Source organism: Camelus dromedarius, chromosome 13 (assembly GCF_036321535.1).
Source record: "Camelus dromedarius isolate mCamDro1 chromosome 13, mCamDro1.pat, whole genome shotgun sequence".
Classification (NCBI taxonomy): domain Eukaryota; kingdom Metazoa; phylum Chordata; class Mammalia; order Artiodactyla; family Camelidae; genus Camelus; species Camelus dromedarius.
Genome location: NC_087448.1, coordinates 68,270,613 through 68,288,922, shown reverse-complemented (window position 1 = coordinate 68,288,922; position 18,310 = coordinate 68,270,613). Strand labels below are relative to the sequence as shown.

General features: G+C 49.3%; 1 protein-coding gene across 2 annotated transcripts in view; it reads left to right on the top strand.

Moving 5' to 3' along the window:
* ATP8A2 (ATPase phospholipid transporting 8A2) overlaps positions 1-18,310 on the top strand; it is a 417,266-nt gene that overhangs the window by 29,241 nt on the left and 369,715 nt on the right. For both annotated transcript variants that reach the window (XM_031465780.2, XM_064493258.1), the window contains exon 2: positions 11,382-11,526. In XM_031465780.2, the coding sequence (XP_031321640.2) occupies positions 11,382-11,526 (145 nt within the window). The remainder of the gene's footprint in view (positions 1-11,381; positions 11,527-18,310) is intronic.

Genomic DNA, 18,310 nt, shown 5'->3' with positions numbered 1-18,310 from the left:
GTCAGGGAGACTAGGGGGTTTGTTCTTAGGTTCGGAGGTGGGATTATGGCTTTGGATTAGACAGACTTGAGCTCCCAGGAACATCTGGAGCAGTAGCTGTGAGGAGATCACTGCACTAATGGCGTCGGCGTCAGGTGTGGGGGCGGGCCTGAGAGTCCAGCAGCTTTGTATTTATTTAAGGCTGAATTTTTAACCAAGGGAGTGGCCTCTGGACAGCTGTGTTTCCCATAGCAATGGGCACGGAGGGAGCCCTGAAGCAGGACGTGCGCCACCCCGAGTGAGGCTCTGTCGGTGACGGCTGTGCATTTCACATGGTCACACCTTACGTTCCCCTCAAGGAATTCTTTTTTGGGGCAATTGGCCATATTACTTTTTATCTTCCTATAAAATGTGATTAAGTTTAGATCCATTAACTGACCAGGGTTCTAGGACTCCTTAATCAATAGAAATGGATAAGAGGCCAGACAAGAAATCCAGACAAGGCTTTACTGGGACTCGTGCTGCAGCAGGAGGGAGTGAGAGCAAGGAACAGGTGCCCTTGCTTGCTCCCTGAGTGGGGGTGGGCTGGGCCCTTATGTGGGGTGAAGGTGGGCAGGTCTGGGGTCAGGCTGGAGGGGTGGCTTAGGGTCTGCCCGCCCCCTTGGTGGTGCTGTGTGCAGGGATCATGAGCAGTACCTGCTTTTGCTCCCAGCACCTCAGGAGTGGCAGCTGGGTTTTTGGTCTCTTTGTATCTTGTTCATAATTTGCCCCAACTGCGTATACCTGCAGTTATTTTTAGTTCCTTATAGTTTCTTTGCATCCTGTTGCTCAGGATGTCTCTCCAGGGGCAAGCCTTGCAGCAATCAGTCCCAGGTCCCAGGTCCCAGCCTGTCTCAGATCATTGGCTTTTAAACTTTTTCTTAATATCACTTTTTTCGAAACTGATTTAAAGTTATTATTAGAAGATGATAGTAAAATTCAAAACAGAAAATATGTCTTTCATTTTGAAAGTTGCTTAGGCCAACTGAGATGCCCCATGCACTAAGCATAGAAAGGAAACCTGCATCACTGTTGGCAGGTGTGACACCCCAGTATGTTTGCTGGGGAAATGTACTGGGCCCTTCTGGGTCTGCTGTCTCCTGTCTGTGGCTCCACTTGGGGCTGGAACCAGTTTCCTGGTGACAGCAGCTGGCTTTATACTGGGGCAGAATGTGTGTATCTGTACAGACCATGAACTGATGGGAGACCTGGACGAAGTCTACAGACTGCAGGTGTGTGTGGGAGGTGCCTCGCCCCTCTTTCCCTGCAGGTGGGCCTGAAAGGGGCTGCTTCAGTGGAGGTTTGAAGGACTGGCAAGGATTATCCAAGTGAAGAAAGATGTAGGATCTGCCTGTGTTGAACAGCAGAGAAAAAGAACTTAGTTCCTTCGGGCCAAGAGTGGTCCAGGAGGTCTAGGCTTTGAGTGATGGGCAGAGCAGTAAGAGATGAGGCTGAACAGAGAGATGCTTGAATCTGAGCAGCATCTTCTATACCCTGGGTAGCTAATGATTTTTAAATAAAGCATCTCTGCTCATAAGAGTCACGATAACATGTGTCAGACCGTGCATTTGAAAAGCACTTGTACTTTATTGGACTTTTTCTAAAGAAATGTGTCTTAACAAAATAAGTTCTCGTCTCCCACTCTGCCCGCCTGCTTTGGTGTTTGAAGCTAATATGGGTGACTTCCATGTGTGTATGGGTTCAAACCAAGAGCTGGATGATTTATTCATGGGATGTGTATTTCTGGTGCACTTGGCTTTGCTGCTTGGCTCTCTGTTTGCGAATGTGATGTGTGGTTGACTTGCTTTGCCCTCGGTGTGTCTAGCAATACACGACACAGCAGCCATTCAAGCAGTGCTGTCATTATTCAGATAAGAGTAGAAACTGTTCTTTCTGTGCCCAGGAAAATGCAGGTGGAACTAGTGAGACCACAGACACTGAGATGGAGTCAGGAGTAAGAGGCTTTTGAGGGGGCAGTGCCTCGGAGACATGGAGGCGGGGATGGGGTGGAATTGGGCCAGGAAAGCCCTCGTGCTGGTCGCCCGCCTGTGACCAAACAGGGGGAAGCAGAGCTGGACCAGGGGAGCCTCTAGACCTGGAGCTGGCAGATCACAGCCCGTGGGCCAGTCACCATCATAACAGCGGCTTTGGTCTTAGGAACACCGTGTTTACTGCTGTCCTCTGGAAGGGCTGGCGTTTTCATCTTATAAGTAAATCCATTTTGTCTGGGTTTGTGTGGAGTTGAGTTTTGGGGAGGGGGGTCCCTAAGTTCTGGAAGGCTGTCGTCTCTTGATCAGTACTCCCTCCCTGTCCCCATCTCCCGCTCCATGTAGAACAGAGTCTGACTGTCAGCAGAGAAAAAGGTGATCAGAGGGAGCTCATCCCAGACTCTGGCCGTGGCGCACTTTGCTGCTCGAGCGTCGGCAAAGGGCTTGCAGGGGGATCGCGCCGCAGAGCTCGGCTGCGGTCCGGGGCGGTTTGCGTCAGCCGTCACTGAGCTCGGGCCGGTCTAGCCGGTGTCTGAAGCACGCGGTCCATTCGTCAGTGGTGCCTTTGGTAGAAAGGTGAGCTCTTCCCCAAGAGTAGGATGTAATGTTTATTATTTGGGCCTCAAATTCCCTCATCTTCACAGAGTTATTGGTCCTAAGGATTTCAAACTATGCAGACACTGTATTTGGTTGTACAGCCTTTCCAACTTCATTTCTTGTTCATCGATGTGAAAACTCTCTCACTCTGGGGGCTAATCACTGAAATGAAGAATTTCACAGGTAAAGGAAGAGCCTCCGAACACGCCGGGCCCTCTCCCCGCTGCCCGCCGCCAGCCACCTGCCAGGCGCCGCACGTCGCCCCCGGCTCTGCTGTTCTCGTGGCTGCTGCCGCCGCCGGCGCGCCGGGCGGCCTGCCCTGCAGCCAGAGGCCTCCCTCCCGTGCGGACGCGCGCCTGCTCTCTGTCCGCGCTGCGTGCCCCTTACCTGCCAGCTGGTTTTGTGCGTGCTTTCACCACCGGACCGTTCTGCCTCTTCCGCCTGGTCGGTCACGGCCGTCTCTCCACCCTCCGCTCTTGGCCCTTGTCTTCAGCGGCAGTGTTGAGGGAGGCGAGCGAGGAGCGTCTGTCTTTCTTGTGTGTCTGTCTGGGTGTGGAGGGGAGTGGACACAGCCCTGAGCGGGAGGGCATGCCGGGGAGGCCACGTGATCGCTGGCCGCGTGGCGTGTCCGCCCGCGGCTTCAGCCTGCTGTGTCGGGGGTGTCCTTCCCCGCCTCCACCCCTAAATGGCGCTGCGCTGCTGGCTCTGCGGGGAGAGGCGCCTCAGCCTTCCGCCCGGCCCCCCGCCCCGCGCCCGTCTGCCCGTCTGCCCTAGCCGGGCGCGCTAGCCGCGCTCCGAGACTCCGGGCACCCTCGGTCCTCGCTGTCTCTGGTCCCCGCCCCACCCCCGCCCCACAGGTGCCGAGAATGGTGAGACCAATCACGTGCTCTCCACGTTTCCCGGAGGACACCTCTACAATCAGAACGACACGTGAGCGGGGTGATTACGACAACTGCAGCACAGGGAGCGCAGAGCCGGGGCAGCTGCGTGCGGTCGTGTGGGTCGTGTGAGGCTGAGGAAGATGCCCCCCGGAGTCACTGCCTGCCTGGCTGTCCCCGGGCCCTGTGCACGCAGAGGGGCATCTCGCCCAGTGGGGGACGTGCGATGAGGGAGGACTTCGCAAAGGAGGGACCTAAGCTGGTCTTAAGGGGTGAGTCCCCGGCGGGCAGAGCCCGCGCCCGGAGGAAGGACGCCGTGCCGGAAAGGGGCGCTGGTGCCCCGTGCTGCGCCCGCTGCTCTCCCGCCGCTTCCCCGCCGGAGCGCAGGCTCTCTGAAGGCCGGAGGGCTTTGATTTGGGAATCGCGCACGTAGGATACTCTCAACTTGGGATGAGTGAGTGACCCCCTGTCTGGTCTGCCTTTCGGCTTGCCTGCCTGACTCACCGATTTCTCCACGCGCCTGGCTCCAGGACGCTTGGATCTGTAGGCCTGGGACATGGCAGATCTGGTTGGAGCCTTAGTCCTGTCCCCGCCGCCACCAGGCTGCCGGTGCGTCTCTCTTTTAATGTGTGGGTTCTGGGAGTATATTTTTGTTTAAAGGGAAAAAAATTAACCAGATCCTAAGGAGGATAAAAGACTCAGTCAATAAATATTTGTCTGTTTTAGAAAACTCCTTGCCTTGAAACCTCTCCCCCAATTATTTATAATGTGAGCTGTACAGGAGACTCTCAGAGTAACAGAGAAAATGGCAGCTTGTGGACGCCTAGCTAATTGCCTGGCTGCTCTTCGCCCGTTTTCATTACATCCAGGGTGAGCAGGCTTGTCACGTGACTGTCCCAGGGGTCACGGGGGTGAACGCAGGTGGCACGGGCTTAGACAAGGCCCAACGAGAGACAGCTGTGCTTTCTATTGGAATTATTTATGACCTCCTGACTGGACAGAGACAGCCGCTCTGGCGACCCTGAATTGGTGGAGGGGCTGGGGGTCCGGGTGGCCCCATCTGTGTCTCCTTGGCACAGCACTGCCTTTGTGATGATTTTTCCACATTTGAGACTTTCTCACTTCTCTGTCTGAGAAGAAACGTGATCCACAAAATGTCACATCAACAAGAAAGTCAGGAGATGCCGTCACACTGGAAAAGTGTATTTTGTGTATCCAAGGGTCTGGGAACCAAGGTGAACGAGTTGGCCCCTGTGTTGGTTTGTTCAAACCTGCGCATAATTTTGGAGGTTCCATGGAGACTGTTAGTGGAAGTTAGGTGTCATGTGTACTTGTCACCACAGGTCCCAGGACCCTGACAGGCTGATTGCAGGTGGATCTGGGCGGTGGCTGCAGCCCATGCACGTGTCTTTCTCTTGGACGTGGCCTTTGGCTTCCGGGCACCCAGGACCTCCCCCACCCCGACCTGGGCAGTGGCTGGAAGAAACCCCAGGAGGAGCACAGAGGGTCTTCAGTTATGCCTTTCAGGAAGAGCAGGGACAGGCCAGCTGGGCTTTGGTTTATAAGGGGACCTGGTAGATGGGTGTCTCTCTCCCTTTGGTCACATTTATGACAGACATTGGGGAGCTGGACTGAGCATTTTTGACATGGAAGCAGAGACACCTCAGCGGGTTTTAAAGGGTGGTCTGGACTCCAGAAGAGCATCGTCAGCTGTACACGAGGAAGCTCGCCTCTGTTTCTGACCTTCAGGACGTAGAGAGGAGGAGCTTGAGAGGGAAGATGCCAGTATGACAAGAAGCATCTTCGTTTTTCTCTCTGTGAGGAAAGTTTCCCCAGTCAGAGAGGGGTGCTGTGTGGGATCCCTGAGGACAGAACTGAGGGGTGAGAGGTTTCATTTTCCTGAGTGGCCCACGTACCTCTAATGCGGTCTGTGAGCTGATTTTTCCAGGGGTGGGTCCTGCAAGGCTGCAGGTGGATGGCGGATGTGGGCAGGCCGGGTGCAGGGATGACAGGTGATGTGGTTCGGGCAGAGGGAACCCAGGTGAGGAGGAGCCCACCTGGGGACACGAATGCCCATGGATAAAGCCAAGCCAGACCTGTCACAGGCTGTGGCCACAAATGCCAGCAGGGAGACCAGGGGCATCGCTCTGTAGACCAGAGGAGGCAGAAGACATCTTTGCCCAAGGGTCAAGGCTCTTCCCTCCCACCCCCGCCCTCCATCCTCCCAGGGCCCCTCTGAGGGAGGGAAGAAGAGGAGGAAGTCCTGGAGCCAGAGCATCTATTCAGGAGAGACTTAACACCGCTTGCGTGAACTTTTAAAATGGTAAAATTAGACTGAGGTCCAAATAAAACTGAATACTCCCCACTCCTTCTTTCCCCCTATTCTCTTTTGGGTGGTACCTTAGGGTCACTCCTTAAATTTACTCTACCACATTTTTCTGTGTCCACTGAAGACAGGACGTGAAGTTTCGTGGCTGCATCCACTCTGATTGTTGGACACGTTTATAGAGTAGCTTCCATGTCCATGCACTGGGGACGTGGAGGTGACTAAGAAGGCCCTAACCTTGTGGACTTACGGCTGACGTTGGAAGGCAGAAAATGAGGAGATGAATTGCTTAAGTGCAGTGAAGGAAATAACACAACGTTAGGGAATAACTAAGCTGGGCAGTGTGGCAGGGATGGCGGTCAGGGAGCGCTTCTGTGTGGAAGTGAAGTTTAAGCAGAGGCCTGAGTGATGGGAAGGAGTTAGCAAAGCCACACCTGGGGAAACAGAATTCTGGGTGGGAGGAAAGGCAGGTACCAGGCTCTGGAGGGAACAGCGTTGACGTCTCTGGGAGTGGGGAGAAGACTGCTTTTGGGGGAGCTCCCCGAGCAAGGGAGAGGTGTCAGGAAGGATGCTGGAGAGGTGGGCTGGCGGCGGGGCCATGTGCAGTGAACCTGTACGCCTTTGACCAAGGTCTTGTGGGTCTTCAAAATGCCTGGGACAAGCATACTGCAACTGCCCCTCTCCTGGGATTAACTAACTGCTCAAAGGCTGCGTTCACGCCTGCTGACTTGGCCATGGGGTCTGAAGGTCCGTGCGCCTAATCTGAGCCCGGTTTTGAGGTCCAAGCAGCAGTGGGAGTATCCATTCCAGGAACAGAGGCAGTAGCTACAGAAAATTCAGTGGGCTTCCACTGATGCCTCCGCCAGCCCAGCCCCTGGAGAAGAATCCTCTGCATCGAGTATCTGAAACGCGGCTTTTCTTTTTGCTGTTGCTGTTTTTATCTATTAAATACGTTTCCTTAAATCACATCCGTCGTCACGTAATTTACACGGTGAGTGTTTATACATCTAAGGTATAAAATGGGTTGCAGGGAACAGAGCCCAGTTTGTGCTTCCTGGAAACTGGGCTTTGGGTGGCCGCGGCTCACTGCTCGTCCCCCAGCAGGAGCCATGAGGCTGTGAATAAAGAAAGCGTCCCTGGTCTGTCTCTGCTCACGTGGTGCTATTTTTGGAAAGCTCTGCGCCTTCTCCGCACGACCGAATCACAGCCACTCTCATAAGCCTAGTCAAACTCTTTCTTAATGAAATTGCCCTGTGTTTTGGGCCCTAAGACTGGCAGTCATCTACATCCTCTGAATTCCCAGATTCTTTGTTCTCTCTTGTTTCTGTTGCCTCTGCTAACGAGTCAGCTTCTGCCTTACACTGTGTGTCTTTTCCCTTCCCGCCACCTTCATCTGGGGGGCGCCCAGTCACTTTGGATGAGTGGCACCCCACAATATTTTGAATCAGAATTAGTCAATGGCCTGTTACTTCCCTCCCCATCCTCTTTCCCTGGAAAAAGAGAAAAGAGAAACCAGTAAGTATGCACAGTAATAGCAGCTCCTGCCCATCGGTGTCTCTTTCCCTCTGTGTTTTTATTCCTTTAAATTCTCGAGTAGAAATGGATCACAGATGCTGTATTTGGAAAGATGTGTTTTGTGCAAAGCAGGGTCCAGAAAAAGGCCTCAAAAGTGAGTCTGCCAAGGTGAGAATAATCACATTTTGCCTTTGCACAACGTTTCCATTATGTTTATTTGATTAGGACTGATAATCAGGTCAGGTTCTTCCCCAGCCTCTGGGCTGCTCTGTATGCGTCCTGAAGGATTCGGAGACATCTTTGTGAACACGGGGTAGAGGCCAGAGCTGAGGTTGAAACTCTTCAGGAAGGGGAGTGGGCATGCCTGTGTGTGCATGCATGCACGTGTGTACATCCACGTGTGTGCCCATGTGTGCGTGTGTGTCCACATGCACGTGTGTGCGTGGGCCCCACGTGTGTGCACCCACGCGTGTACACCCATGTCTGTGCATGTTTGCCCAACATGTGTGGGTATGTGTGTGTGCCCCACGTGTGTGCGTGCACATGACTTGTTGCAAGGCTGTGATGATTGCCCTGTTCTGGAAATTTTTCCAGAGGCAAAGAAATAAAAAAAATTTTCATAATTTTCAAGTACATAAAAAATGAGGAAAATGACATAACCAACTGTTAACTCGTGTAACAGAAGCTGGAACACCAGGGATTTTCTGTCGCATCTTATTGCTGCAGAAGAAGTTCAGTCTCATTTTCCCTTGAGGTGGGGGTGGGGATACAGTCAGCTACCTGTGAATGAACTTGGTTTATATGAAGGCAAAATCTGGCCTGTGAAGGGGGAGTGGTTTATCACATTTTTACAACTTTTGTGTTTAAAAAAAAAAAATGAGGCTGAGGCCATACGTGGCCCAAGGCCTAAAATATTTACTGCCTGCCCCTTTGCGGAAAGCGTTTGCCAGCCCTTGATTTATGCAATCGATTTCTGTTTTCTGGATTAAGGGGCCAGGGCTCAAGCGGCCTGAGCTCACGGGGCGGCCTGTCCCAGCGGGAGGGGGGCTGGGTTCAAGTTTCTGCAGATTTGGCTTCCAACCCCAGCTTTCATTTGCCCTAATACACTTTTATGATTTCTTTTATTGAAGTGTAGTTGGTTTACAATGTTGTGTTAGTTTTAGGTGTACAGCATAATGATTCAATTATGCATACATGTAATATATTCCTTTTCATATTTTTTTCCATTATAGGCCATTACAGAATATTGAATATAGTTCCCTGTGCTCTACAGTAGGATCTTTTATCTATTTTATATACAGTAGTTTGTATCTGCAAATCCTGAACTCCCAGTTTATCCCTTCACCCAGCCCCTTTCCCCTCTGGTAACCGTAAATTTGTTTTCTATGCCTGTGAGTCTGTTTATGTTTTGTAAGAAAGTCCATTTGTGCCATTTTTTTTAGATTTCACATATACATGATGTCATACTTTTGTGATCATTAATAAACTTTCCCTTTTGACTCTGTCGTCCCGGAGTTCACAGAGTCATGTCAGCGATGCGATTCTGATACTAACTATCCGGAGTGAGTCAGACTTCACAGACTGAGGACACAATTCTCTGTAAGTCTGTCCTGACTTCAGACACCAGTGGAAAGGTCTGGGGTCCCCAGGAAACCAGCCCTTCTGAGCACCTGGCTACAAATCCCGACTTCTCTCTTCCCCCTCAGTTTCAGTAATAAGCTAGAATAATGTAGAGCACTCAGGAGAGAGCGCTGTACTCATGATTATAGTTTTATCAGAAAGGACACAAATCAGGATCAGCCAAAAGAGAGAGTGATGTTGAGGAGGGTCCCCGTGGGAAGCATCCATGTCCTCAGGACAGGTCACCTGAGCTTTAGTGCCCATCGTTTTGTTGGGGGCTTCATTACACAGGTGCTAGTAATTGGCCACATGATTGAACTCTGACCAGAGACACCTTTCTACCTGCGAAACTTACCTGCATGACAGGTCGCCATGGTTACACTGGTTAATGTTTTTGAGAGTGGGACCCAGATCTTTGGGTTTTGGGTTCTCAGCAGCATCTCAAAGGGATTCTCAACTCTGGCTGTCCATTCCTATCACCTAAGGAGCTTTAAAAACGAAAGAAAAGAGACAAAGGAGTCAGAATCTGTAAAGATTTGGCCCAAGAACTGGTTAATTTTGAGAGTGCCCTGGGTGATGGTGAGGTTCAGCCAGAGGGAATGCCACCTGGCGGTGAACTGTTTTATCCACAGCGGTGTCTGGAGTCCGAGCTCTCCATGCAATTCTCCATGCTCTGCCTGGGGAATTCAAAGCGACCCTTTCTAAGACTTAAGTAAAAATAACTCAATTCAGGCAGCAAAGATGAGTGCCCAGCAGGTACCAGGCACCGTCCTGGGCGCTGAGGTCACTGCAGAGGACCGAACATGTCTCTGCTGTCCTGGTGCTTCTGGTCTTGGCCATGGGAAGACAGCCCATAAATAAATAATGTCAGGTAATGATGATAAAGGCTGTGGAGGAGAACAAAGTGGGGTGAGTGGGCAGAGAGGAGAGCAGCACTTTCACGTAGGCTGTTTCAAAAATATTCCTTGTCTTCCTTGAAATCAGCAAATGCTTTAAAACCCAGCCTCTGAAGTCCTGCCCTAGCTCCCCAGTCTGGAAGTAGGAAGTGCTGCTCTCTGCTGCCCCTGGTGGATGAGCGGAGGAGAGCAGAGGACCACAGAATGGGGGGCAGGAGGGGAGGTTCTGAGGCTGGGGTCCTTCCTGTACAGAGACGCACCTACCTGTGACCAAGGACTGGCTATAAGTACCTGTCATGAAAGCACGTTAGCTCTCAATAACCAGTTTTAAATTTTGGTTGTCCACCTCTTAAGATGAGGATTATAATAGGATTCCAACCACTTAAAAGATGATGTAAATAGCCAAAACTCTCTTTCAAAATGTTTCTCATAGGCTGCATTCTTTGTAGCTATGAAGTGGCTGTTTACTGAAATGAAATGTCCTTTTCTTAAGTAACACGCGACACCATTTCTTTTATAGATGGAAAATGCGGCAGGTATTAGAGCAGGTGTGATTTAGGGAAAACTAGAGAAGTCTCCATCATCTGTAGGGCAACTTTCTTTCCTGTGAGCCTTGACTTCAGGCGTCCCTCCCTGACGGTCACTTCTTGAGGTGGGTCGCCCTCTCCCACCAGGGACCCTGCCTTGTGTTTGGAGACGTGGGTGTGCGTGCAGCAATTGCAGTATTAGATGTGTCATCGTTTGGCAACGCTGCCACCTCTTCAGGTGAAGGTTAGGGGGAGTTTGAACTCCAGAGAGGCTTGACTATAGGACTGAAATCACATCTTAAGGAGGCAGACTTGCTGGGGTCCTAACCACCGGAGCAGTACCTAGAGCAATGGATGAAGGCTCACGCGTGCGTCCAGGAGCTGGGGTGGGCAGGGCGACTGCGCTCGGGTCTGTTGAGGATAACGGGGAGCCAGCCTTCAGCACTGAGGTTGGGCACTTTCATTTTGGAGCACAGAGGTGTGCTTCCGCCCTCTTCTGCGGCGGCGGCGACCCAACGCAGGGCACACCCCCTTGCTGTCATCTCTCTGTTCCTAAGCACAAAGAAGCCGAGCAAGCCTAGCTCCAGAAGTCAGTCCCTGGGCCTGGAGGAGGGGCTCGCCCAGGGGAGGGGAGCTCTGGCCTCTGCTCCCCGCAGCCCCTCTGTCCGTGTGGCCCTGCCTCCAGCAGTGCGCGCTCCCCATCCCCGCGGGGCCTGCGTCCCCGCGCTGCGGCCAGGCCCGCTGGGACGGGGGAGGGGGCGGGGGTGCGGGAGGGGCCGAGGCTCCCACCCGCGGGAGAGGCTTCTCAACGCCGGGGACCGGGGCGGGGCGGGGCGGGGCGGGGCGGGGCCGGGCGAGCTGCGCGGTCTCCTGGGGCTGCCGGCGTACAGAGGCGGCCGCGTCGCCCCGGAGCGTCCTTTCCAGCTGGTCCCCGCCCGCCTGCTCGCCGGTGCTGCTGCCTCGGCTCAGCGTGACTTCTTTGTGTTTTGCTTTCTGCCCGCGCCTCTTCTCTGCAGGACCTGTTCGTCCTTCTTCGGGCTACAAGAAGGCAGATGATGAGATGTCCCGGGCCACGTCTGTTGGAGACCAGCTGGACACACCAACCCGCACCATTTACCTCAACCAAGCGCATCTCAACAAATTCCGTGACAACCAGATCAGGTAGGAGACGGCGACAGACACAGGAAGCGGTTAATTCCAGCTGGCCCGGGGCTTGGATTCCTCTTGTCTTTTCTACGCATCTAGCAGCCTCTGCCCCTCTCTGCTTCCTCCAGCCCCTTCCACTCCCCTTCCCCTGAAGCCTGGACGTCTACACCCACGTTTCCAATCCGGTCGTGGGAATAGAGCCTTATCTTTCCTGCTTTGCTTTGGTCCTGTGCTCGGGCTGTCTGTGAGCCCAGAGGACGTTTTTACTCTTTTGTCTCCGGCAAAAATGAGGTCTGTTATCGTTCATCCCTGAGCTCCCTCCAGGAATTCCCCCCTTCCAGTCCTGTTTTAAGCCAACGGATAGCCTTCCGTAGCGATTTACCAACTGTATGTGGAGAAGTGCTCTGTAACGGAATCCGTCGGGTCACAAGAGCTTGAATTCAGCTCTCAACGCCTGGGGCGTTTGTTCAGAGGGCTTTATTTGCTGGGAAGCTTTGCCCAGAGTTAGCGGGAAGATGATGGAAGCTAACGTTTGCATGTCTGCTTTCTGCCGGCCGCTGTGCCCGGTGCTTTAAGTGCACTGGCTTTGTAAATCCCCGCGACCTCGCGAAGAAGGCGTTCTTACCTTTGGGTGAGGAAGCTGCCATGGAAAGGTGTTAAATAATGTACCTGTGGTCCCTGAGCTATGAATGACCAGGCTGGAAATGGAACCCAGCCTGTCTGACTGCTGAGTTCCAGTTCTTTCTACTGCGCAAAGCTAGCTTTTTCGGGCACGGGGGTTCGCACGTTTTCAGATGTCATTAAACTTTCAGGCTTAGACAACTTTATCTCTGGGAGTGACTTCAGAGGAGGTAGTTGTGTGAGTGGTTCAGAATGCCACTCAGGCGTAGAGAGGGTAAGTCAGGTTACACATAGATTACTGACAAACCTGAATTCCAGTCCTGGGCTCCTTGAAAGCTCTGGCTAAAGCTTTGTTATGTGTTAAGTGTTCCCCTGCAGTCTTTGCACTGGACAGGCTGCTTCACTGGACGTGTTTATTTAGAAAGATGTGACTGTTGGACATTATTGTAGCTGGATAGGATTTGGGGTCGAATAATGGTGCATACTCTGCCGAGGTGACACTTCCAATTATTAAGAGTGTTAGATTATCCTGGCTTTATTTGGGGTTTTAAGAATGACCCTTGGGGCATCTTTTATACTTAAAAGTATAGCTTAGAAGAATAGCTGAGGCCAGATTCAAGAATGAGTGGCTTGATTTAAGATGCAGAGCACCAAACACAGTGAGGTAGTGCTTCACACACTAAGGTAGCTCTGATGGAAAGGACAGCGACAAGTGCTGGCGAGGATGTGGAGAAATGGGAACCCTTGTGTGTCACTGATGGGAATGAGAAATGGTGCAGCTGCTTTGGAAGACAGCTTGGCAGTTCCTTAAAAGGTTAGATGTAAAGTCACATAGGACCCAGCCATTCTACTCCAAGGGGTATATACCCAAGAGGAATGAAGACATGTGTCCACATAGGAGCTGGTGCAGGTGTCTGTGACCGCGTTATCATCATAGCCCAAGGTGGAAAGAGTCCAGATGTCTTTCAACTGAGAAATGAATACAGAAAATATGATACAGCCATACAATGGAATATTATTTGGCCATAAAAAGGAGTGGAATAATACAACATGGACTAACCTTGAAAATGTTATGCTGATAGGAAGAAGCCAGGAACAGATTTCATGTGTGATTCCATTTATACAAGCTATCCAGAAGAGACAAATGTATTGAGAGAGAAGATAATGAGTGGCTCCTGGGGTTGGAGAAGAGGTTGGGGAAAGGGGAGTGGCTCTTATGTGCTTGGGGTTTCACCTTGGGGTGATGGAGACACAACTCTGAAATGTACTTAGACCATCTGGAATCCTGCCCTGACGATATAGATCCATTTCCTTAGACCTTCTCATTGAGTTTCTTTTAAAAAGGTAAAAAGATTTATTTTTGAAAAGATACGTACTGTGTAAGGATATGGAATTGAAGAGTTACTCTTCTTTTTAAACTTTTAGATATTTTCAAATATTATTTTTTCTTAGTTCCTATTCATTTTCTTAATTTCGATACCCATTTATGCAGGCTTGAAGCTGGAAGAAGGAAATAGGGGTCTTTGGGTTTTGTCTAAATTCTCTAGTTTCCATGGAAGGGGAAGGTTTTTTTTTTTTTAAAGTCTTGGTAATGGGACCTCACAATCTGTTCTCTAATCAAGACTCACATTGACTTTTTAAATTGAATTGTAGTTGATTTGTGTTAGTTTCTGGTGTACAGTATGGTGGTTCAGTTATACATATATATAATTCTTTTTCATATTCTTTTTCATTATAGGCTATTACAGCTATTGAATGTGGTTCCCTGTGCTGCACAGTAGGACCTTGTTGTTTATCTATTTTGTATATAGTAGTTTGTATCTGCAAATCCCAAACTCCTAATTTATCCCTCCCCCCTGCCTTTCCCTCCTGGTAATCATAAGTTTGTTTTCTGTGTTTGTGAGTCTGTTTCCATTTTGTAAATAAGTTCATTTGTGTCTTTTTTTTAGATTTCACATACAAGCAACATCATATGATATTTGTCTCTGACTAACTTCACGTAGTATGACTGTCACCAGGTCCATCCACATTGCTGCAAACGGCAATGCCTCATCCTTTATTATGGCCGAGTAGTACTCCATCGCATATGCACACCACAGCTTCTTTATCCGAGACTCACACTGACTTGGATGCTGATTTTATCATCAGTCAGAGATTTCCAGGGACTGCCTGCTGTGCGGTCTTGCCTGTGCTTTTTTAGGGGTAGGGGAGGGGGAAGCGGGCATATCTGTGGGCTGGCTAGGAGCGAAGTGGGCAGACACGGACTGCTCAAAGCCTTGTATGAGTGAATAATTGAATTAATTAAATATATTAAATATTCATATAATTTTTCAGTTCATGGTTTATACATGAGCCTAAGTTTCAGAATACACTGAACAGGCTCTGAGAAATTAAAGTGTGGCCTGCTGTTCTATAAGATGGTCTTCAAATATTTGCTTCACCTTGACTGTGTTTTTCATGAGGAATTATTGTTGGTAATGTGATTCGTACTTTATTCAAGAATTGATTATAAATGGATTCTCTTGGCACTATAGTTTAAGCATTTTACAAAATGTTGAGCAACATTGTTTTAGCACTTGAATGTCACTGAAATCAAGCTTTATAACAGTATTGATTTTTTTTTTAAATAAGGCTTTTTACTTGGTTCTGAATGCTTGCTAAAAGTTGGTAAAGCTATTCAAAGGATATTTTCCTAAAAGTGAGTTGGTAAAGGATTTTTTTTTCTTAACATAATTTTTCTTGTGGAAGCATGAATGATTTTTCTTGGAGGCTGGGGCAGGGAGTGTCTATCCCAGATTGCTTCTAAATCAAGGCTTTTGAAAAGAAGGGACGACGTGGGCCAGAGGCCCTGATGCCCATTCATGGAGTCGGGGTGTCGGTGAATTTGGTCGCCCTGCATCTCTGGAGGCTGCCCTCCCTGGAGCGGAGCTGTCTTGCTTACCTTCTGGACCCCAGGCCCTCCCTGGCTTGGAACCTCAGGGGTCTTGGCGGTTGCTCTGTGACCGCCTTCATGGGCAACTGGTGTTCTGACTTCACAGAAAGGACTGGCGTTTGCTGGGGAGGGATGTGGTGGTGGGGCACTGGGCGAGGTTAGGGAGGGCAGTGTGCTACGATTCTGAACAGGGATGGATGGTCCAGGGTTAACGCTTGGACTAGATTACCTACAAAAGAGGCTCAGCCTGGCGCCCAGGAGTGAGGAAGTCACTGCCGGAGCTGACTGTAGCCTTGGCACCGCCGGAGTGCCCGACGTGGTAACTCTGAATCCTGAGCAGTTCCTTGGAATCCTGGGAGTCTGTGCCATGTAACTGGATGTCTGTCTAAACCTTGTTCTTGACACTGAAAACAATGCCGGTGTTTGATCTAAAGCTGTGGTGGGCTGAAGTTTTCCGTTGTTGAAGCCAATGAATTTGGATTATCATAGAGAAATATGACATGGTCTTCTCTCCTGGGCGTTGATTTTCTAGGGCCTCAGCTGCGAAGACAGTGACTGTCTTCAGTCATCCAGAATTTAGCAGACATTGCAGCTTCCGTCTTCATGTGTAAGATCTTACATATATCCATCCTACGAGATGCCTTTTTTCTGAAGTGTACGATCGCATCTCCTTTAACATTCAACAGCTTTATTCGGCTGTAATTCACATACCATATAACCATCCATGTAAAGTATGCAATTCAGTGCCTTTGTGTACTTTTAGAGTTGTACAACCATGAACACAATTTTGGAACATTTTTGTCACTTCCAGAGGAAACTGTACTATTTAGCTATCCTCTCCCCATCCTTCCTCCCTCAGCTCGAAGCAGCCACTCATCTTCTTTCTGTCTCTGCAGGTTTTCCTGTTCTTCACATTGCACGTGCAGGATTCCGTTTTCCTTTAAGCGTTTTAAGTTAAACAGTAAATGCTTACAGAAAGCTTGCCACTTAGAGGGGGCCGGTGGCAAACATTAAAGTTTGTGTATCTAAATTTGAAAAAATGTTTCAAGGTAAAAAAAAATTTTTTTTCCAGAAAGTATCTTGAAATGATTTACTGATCAAAGGAATGGACAGTATTTATGTAATCAAGATCAGGCAGTGAAGTCTTTTTGTGTGATTATCAGCATACCATTTACAACTGTGAGTTTCAAGGCTGTAAAGGGATTTTCTCAGTGTTTGAAGTGAGGTCTTGCAAAGCAAGGTAGGCATGTTTACAGTCGCTCAGTTTTGAATGAGTCCTTCATTTCAGGTGGGAGTTTTAGTTAGCAAAAATCTTCATTAAAGCAATAACCTGACTTTGTCAAGCTACTGCATTTCTTAGATTGGTTTGTCTTACAAGAAAATGGCTTTGTATGAATATTTTGTTGGTTTTGCCAGGATAAGTTTAAAATGGAATTTTGCCTATACTGAAAAGGGGATTGAGCACTGGGTTTTTACACATCGTAGTTTTATATATTATACTGGGATCCTGGTGTCTGAAAGGATATTTTTGTCTTAAAAAATAGAGGACAAAGTCATATTCAAAACCGGTGTGTGCGTGAATAGTGGTGTCAGAGGATGCGTGTGGTCCTGGATCTAAGATCGTGGAGGGCGGGAGGATGAACGGTTGTCTCTGAACATCTAGAGCTGTGGAGCTGAGGTGGGAGCCGGTCTTCACACTTAGGGTGCTTGCCATTTAACAGGGAAACGATACCAAGATCCCGGTAATGACCGTGACTTCCTTTTGATTCCTATACAGATCATTGTTTTAAAAACCAGGGTTTACATGTCTCATTTGAGACAACTGTCCTTGGCAAGTTGCGCAAAGGTACAGGTGTATAAAAATCCTTACCAAGCAGTTGGTTGTGTTGAGTGCATTCCGTTTTCCTACTTTACAACAGTCTCAAGATTTTCTGACATTTATGCTGTTTTTATTTATCTGTTTATTTATGAATTTTTTAATAAAAATTGTACTTAAGGTGTACAACCTGACGGCTTGATAGAAATACTGCGGTCAGTCTAGTTAACACATCACCTGCTCACTCAGTTACTGCTCACTCTTCTTAATTTAGAGGCACGTGCTCGGTCAGTGTCCGAACCAGGGCCTCCCACCCTGTGTCCCGACCGTGAGCGAGCGCCGCGTGTCAGGTGTCCTTCATACACACGCGCAGCGGTTCACGCCACAGAAGATGCTTGTCATCAGAACTTCGATCAGGTCTGCACCCCTGGGCAGGCCTTTGAGGCGCTCTGCAGGTAAAAGCATTCGACCCGGGGGCCTTTGGCATTGTGTATTTCAGGTAACCATGAAACGCTTGAGCTTTGTTGAAATACGTTTTTAGAAACAGAAAAGTGTGGCAGCCTTGGGCAATACTAGAGTTTGTGTGCATAACATTTGATCTGGTTCCTCTGCAGTTGAAAAAGGAGAAACGTGGACTGCAGAAAACCCGACAGTCAGAGTTTAGTCACGTGAGCTTTTGTGAGGTTACCTAGAAAGTGGCAGCCAGGTGTCCATTCCGCCCCCTATGGCTGCGTCACTCAACAGACAGCAAAGCGTGCTCAGAAATGCTGATCAGCAATCCTTTCAAGAGGGACAATGCTTTGAGAGAACAAAAGGAGAGGTCTGACCATTGTTGGGATGCAGGGATGTTCTGCAAAGAAATTTCCTGAAATCCATGAGGTTGGTTTGACCACTGAAATGCCGATCTATCCTTTTCTCCTAAATGAAAGCCAGCTCTTCAAAACTTAAACTGTAGGCTGTTAGCTACCCTTACCTATTTTAAAAAAATTAGATCTAGTTAAGAAAGGCTTTGGGATTGAGTTTGGGATGTTGTCGTTGGTCATTCTGAGGGATTGTTTCCTGTATCTTGGGCATTTGTCACTCCACAGGCTCCTGGAGGGAGCTGGCTGGTTTTAGCTTTCAGACCTGCCTGAGACAAGGTGACAGCTGGAGAGGGGGCCAAGCTTGTCACATAAGTTCTGTATCCACATCAGTGGGCTCCAGACCTTTCTGATCGCATGTCCCATCCATAGAACCTTTTACCATGAACCTGTCATATGTGTATCTAACTGTCTAACTCTCATGAGTTATTATCTCAAGACCCAATACCTATTTACCAAGATTCTCGGTTAAGAATTATGGATGTAAATCCATATTGTTGGTAATTTTCTTGATTTTGAACATTTTTGGCTGATTTATCAGATTTGATTAAATATCCTGACATTCAACCT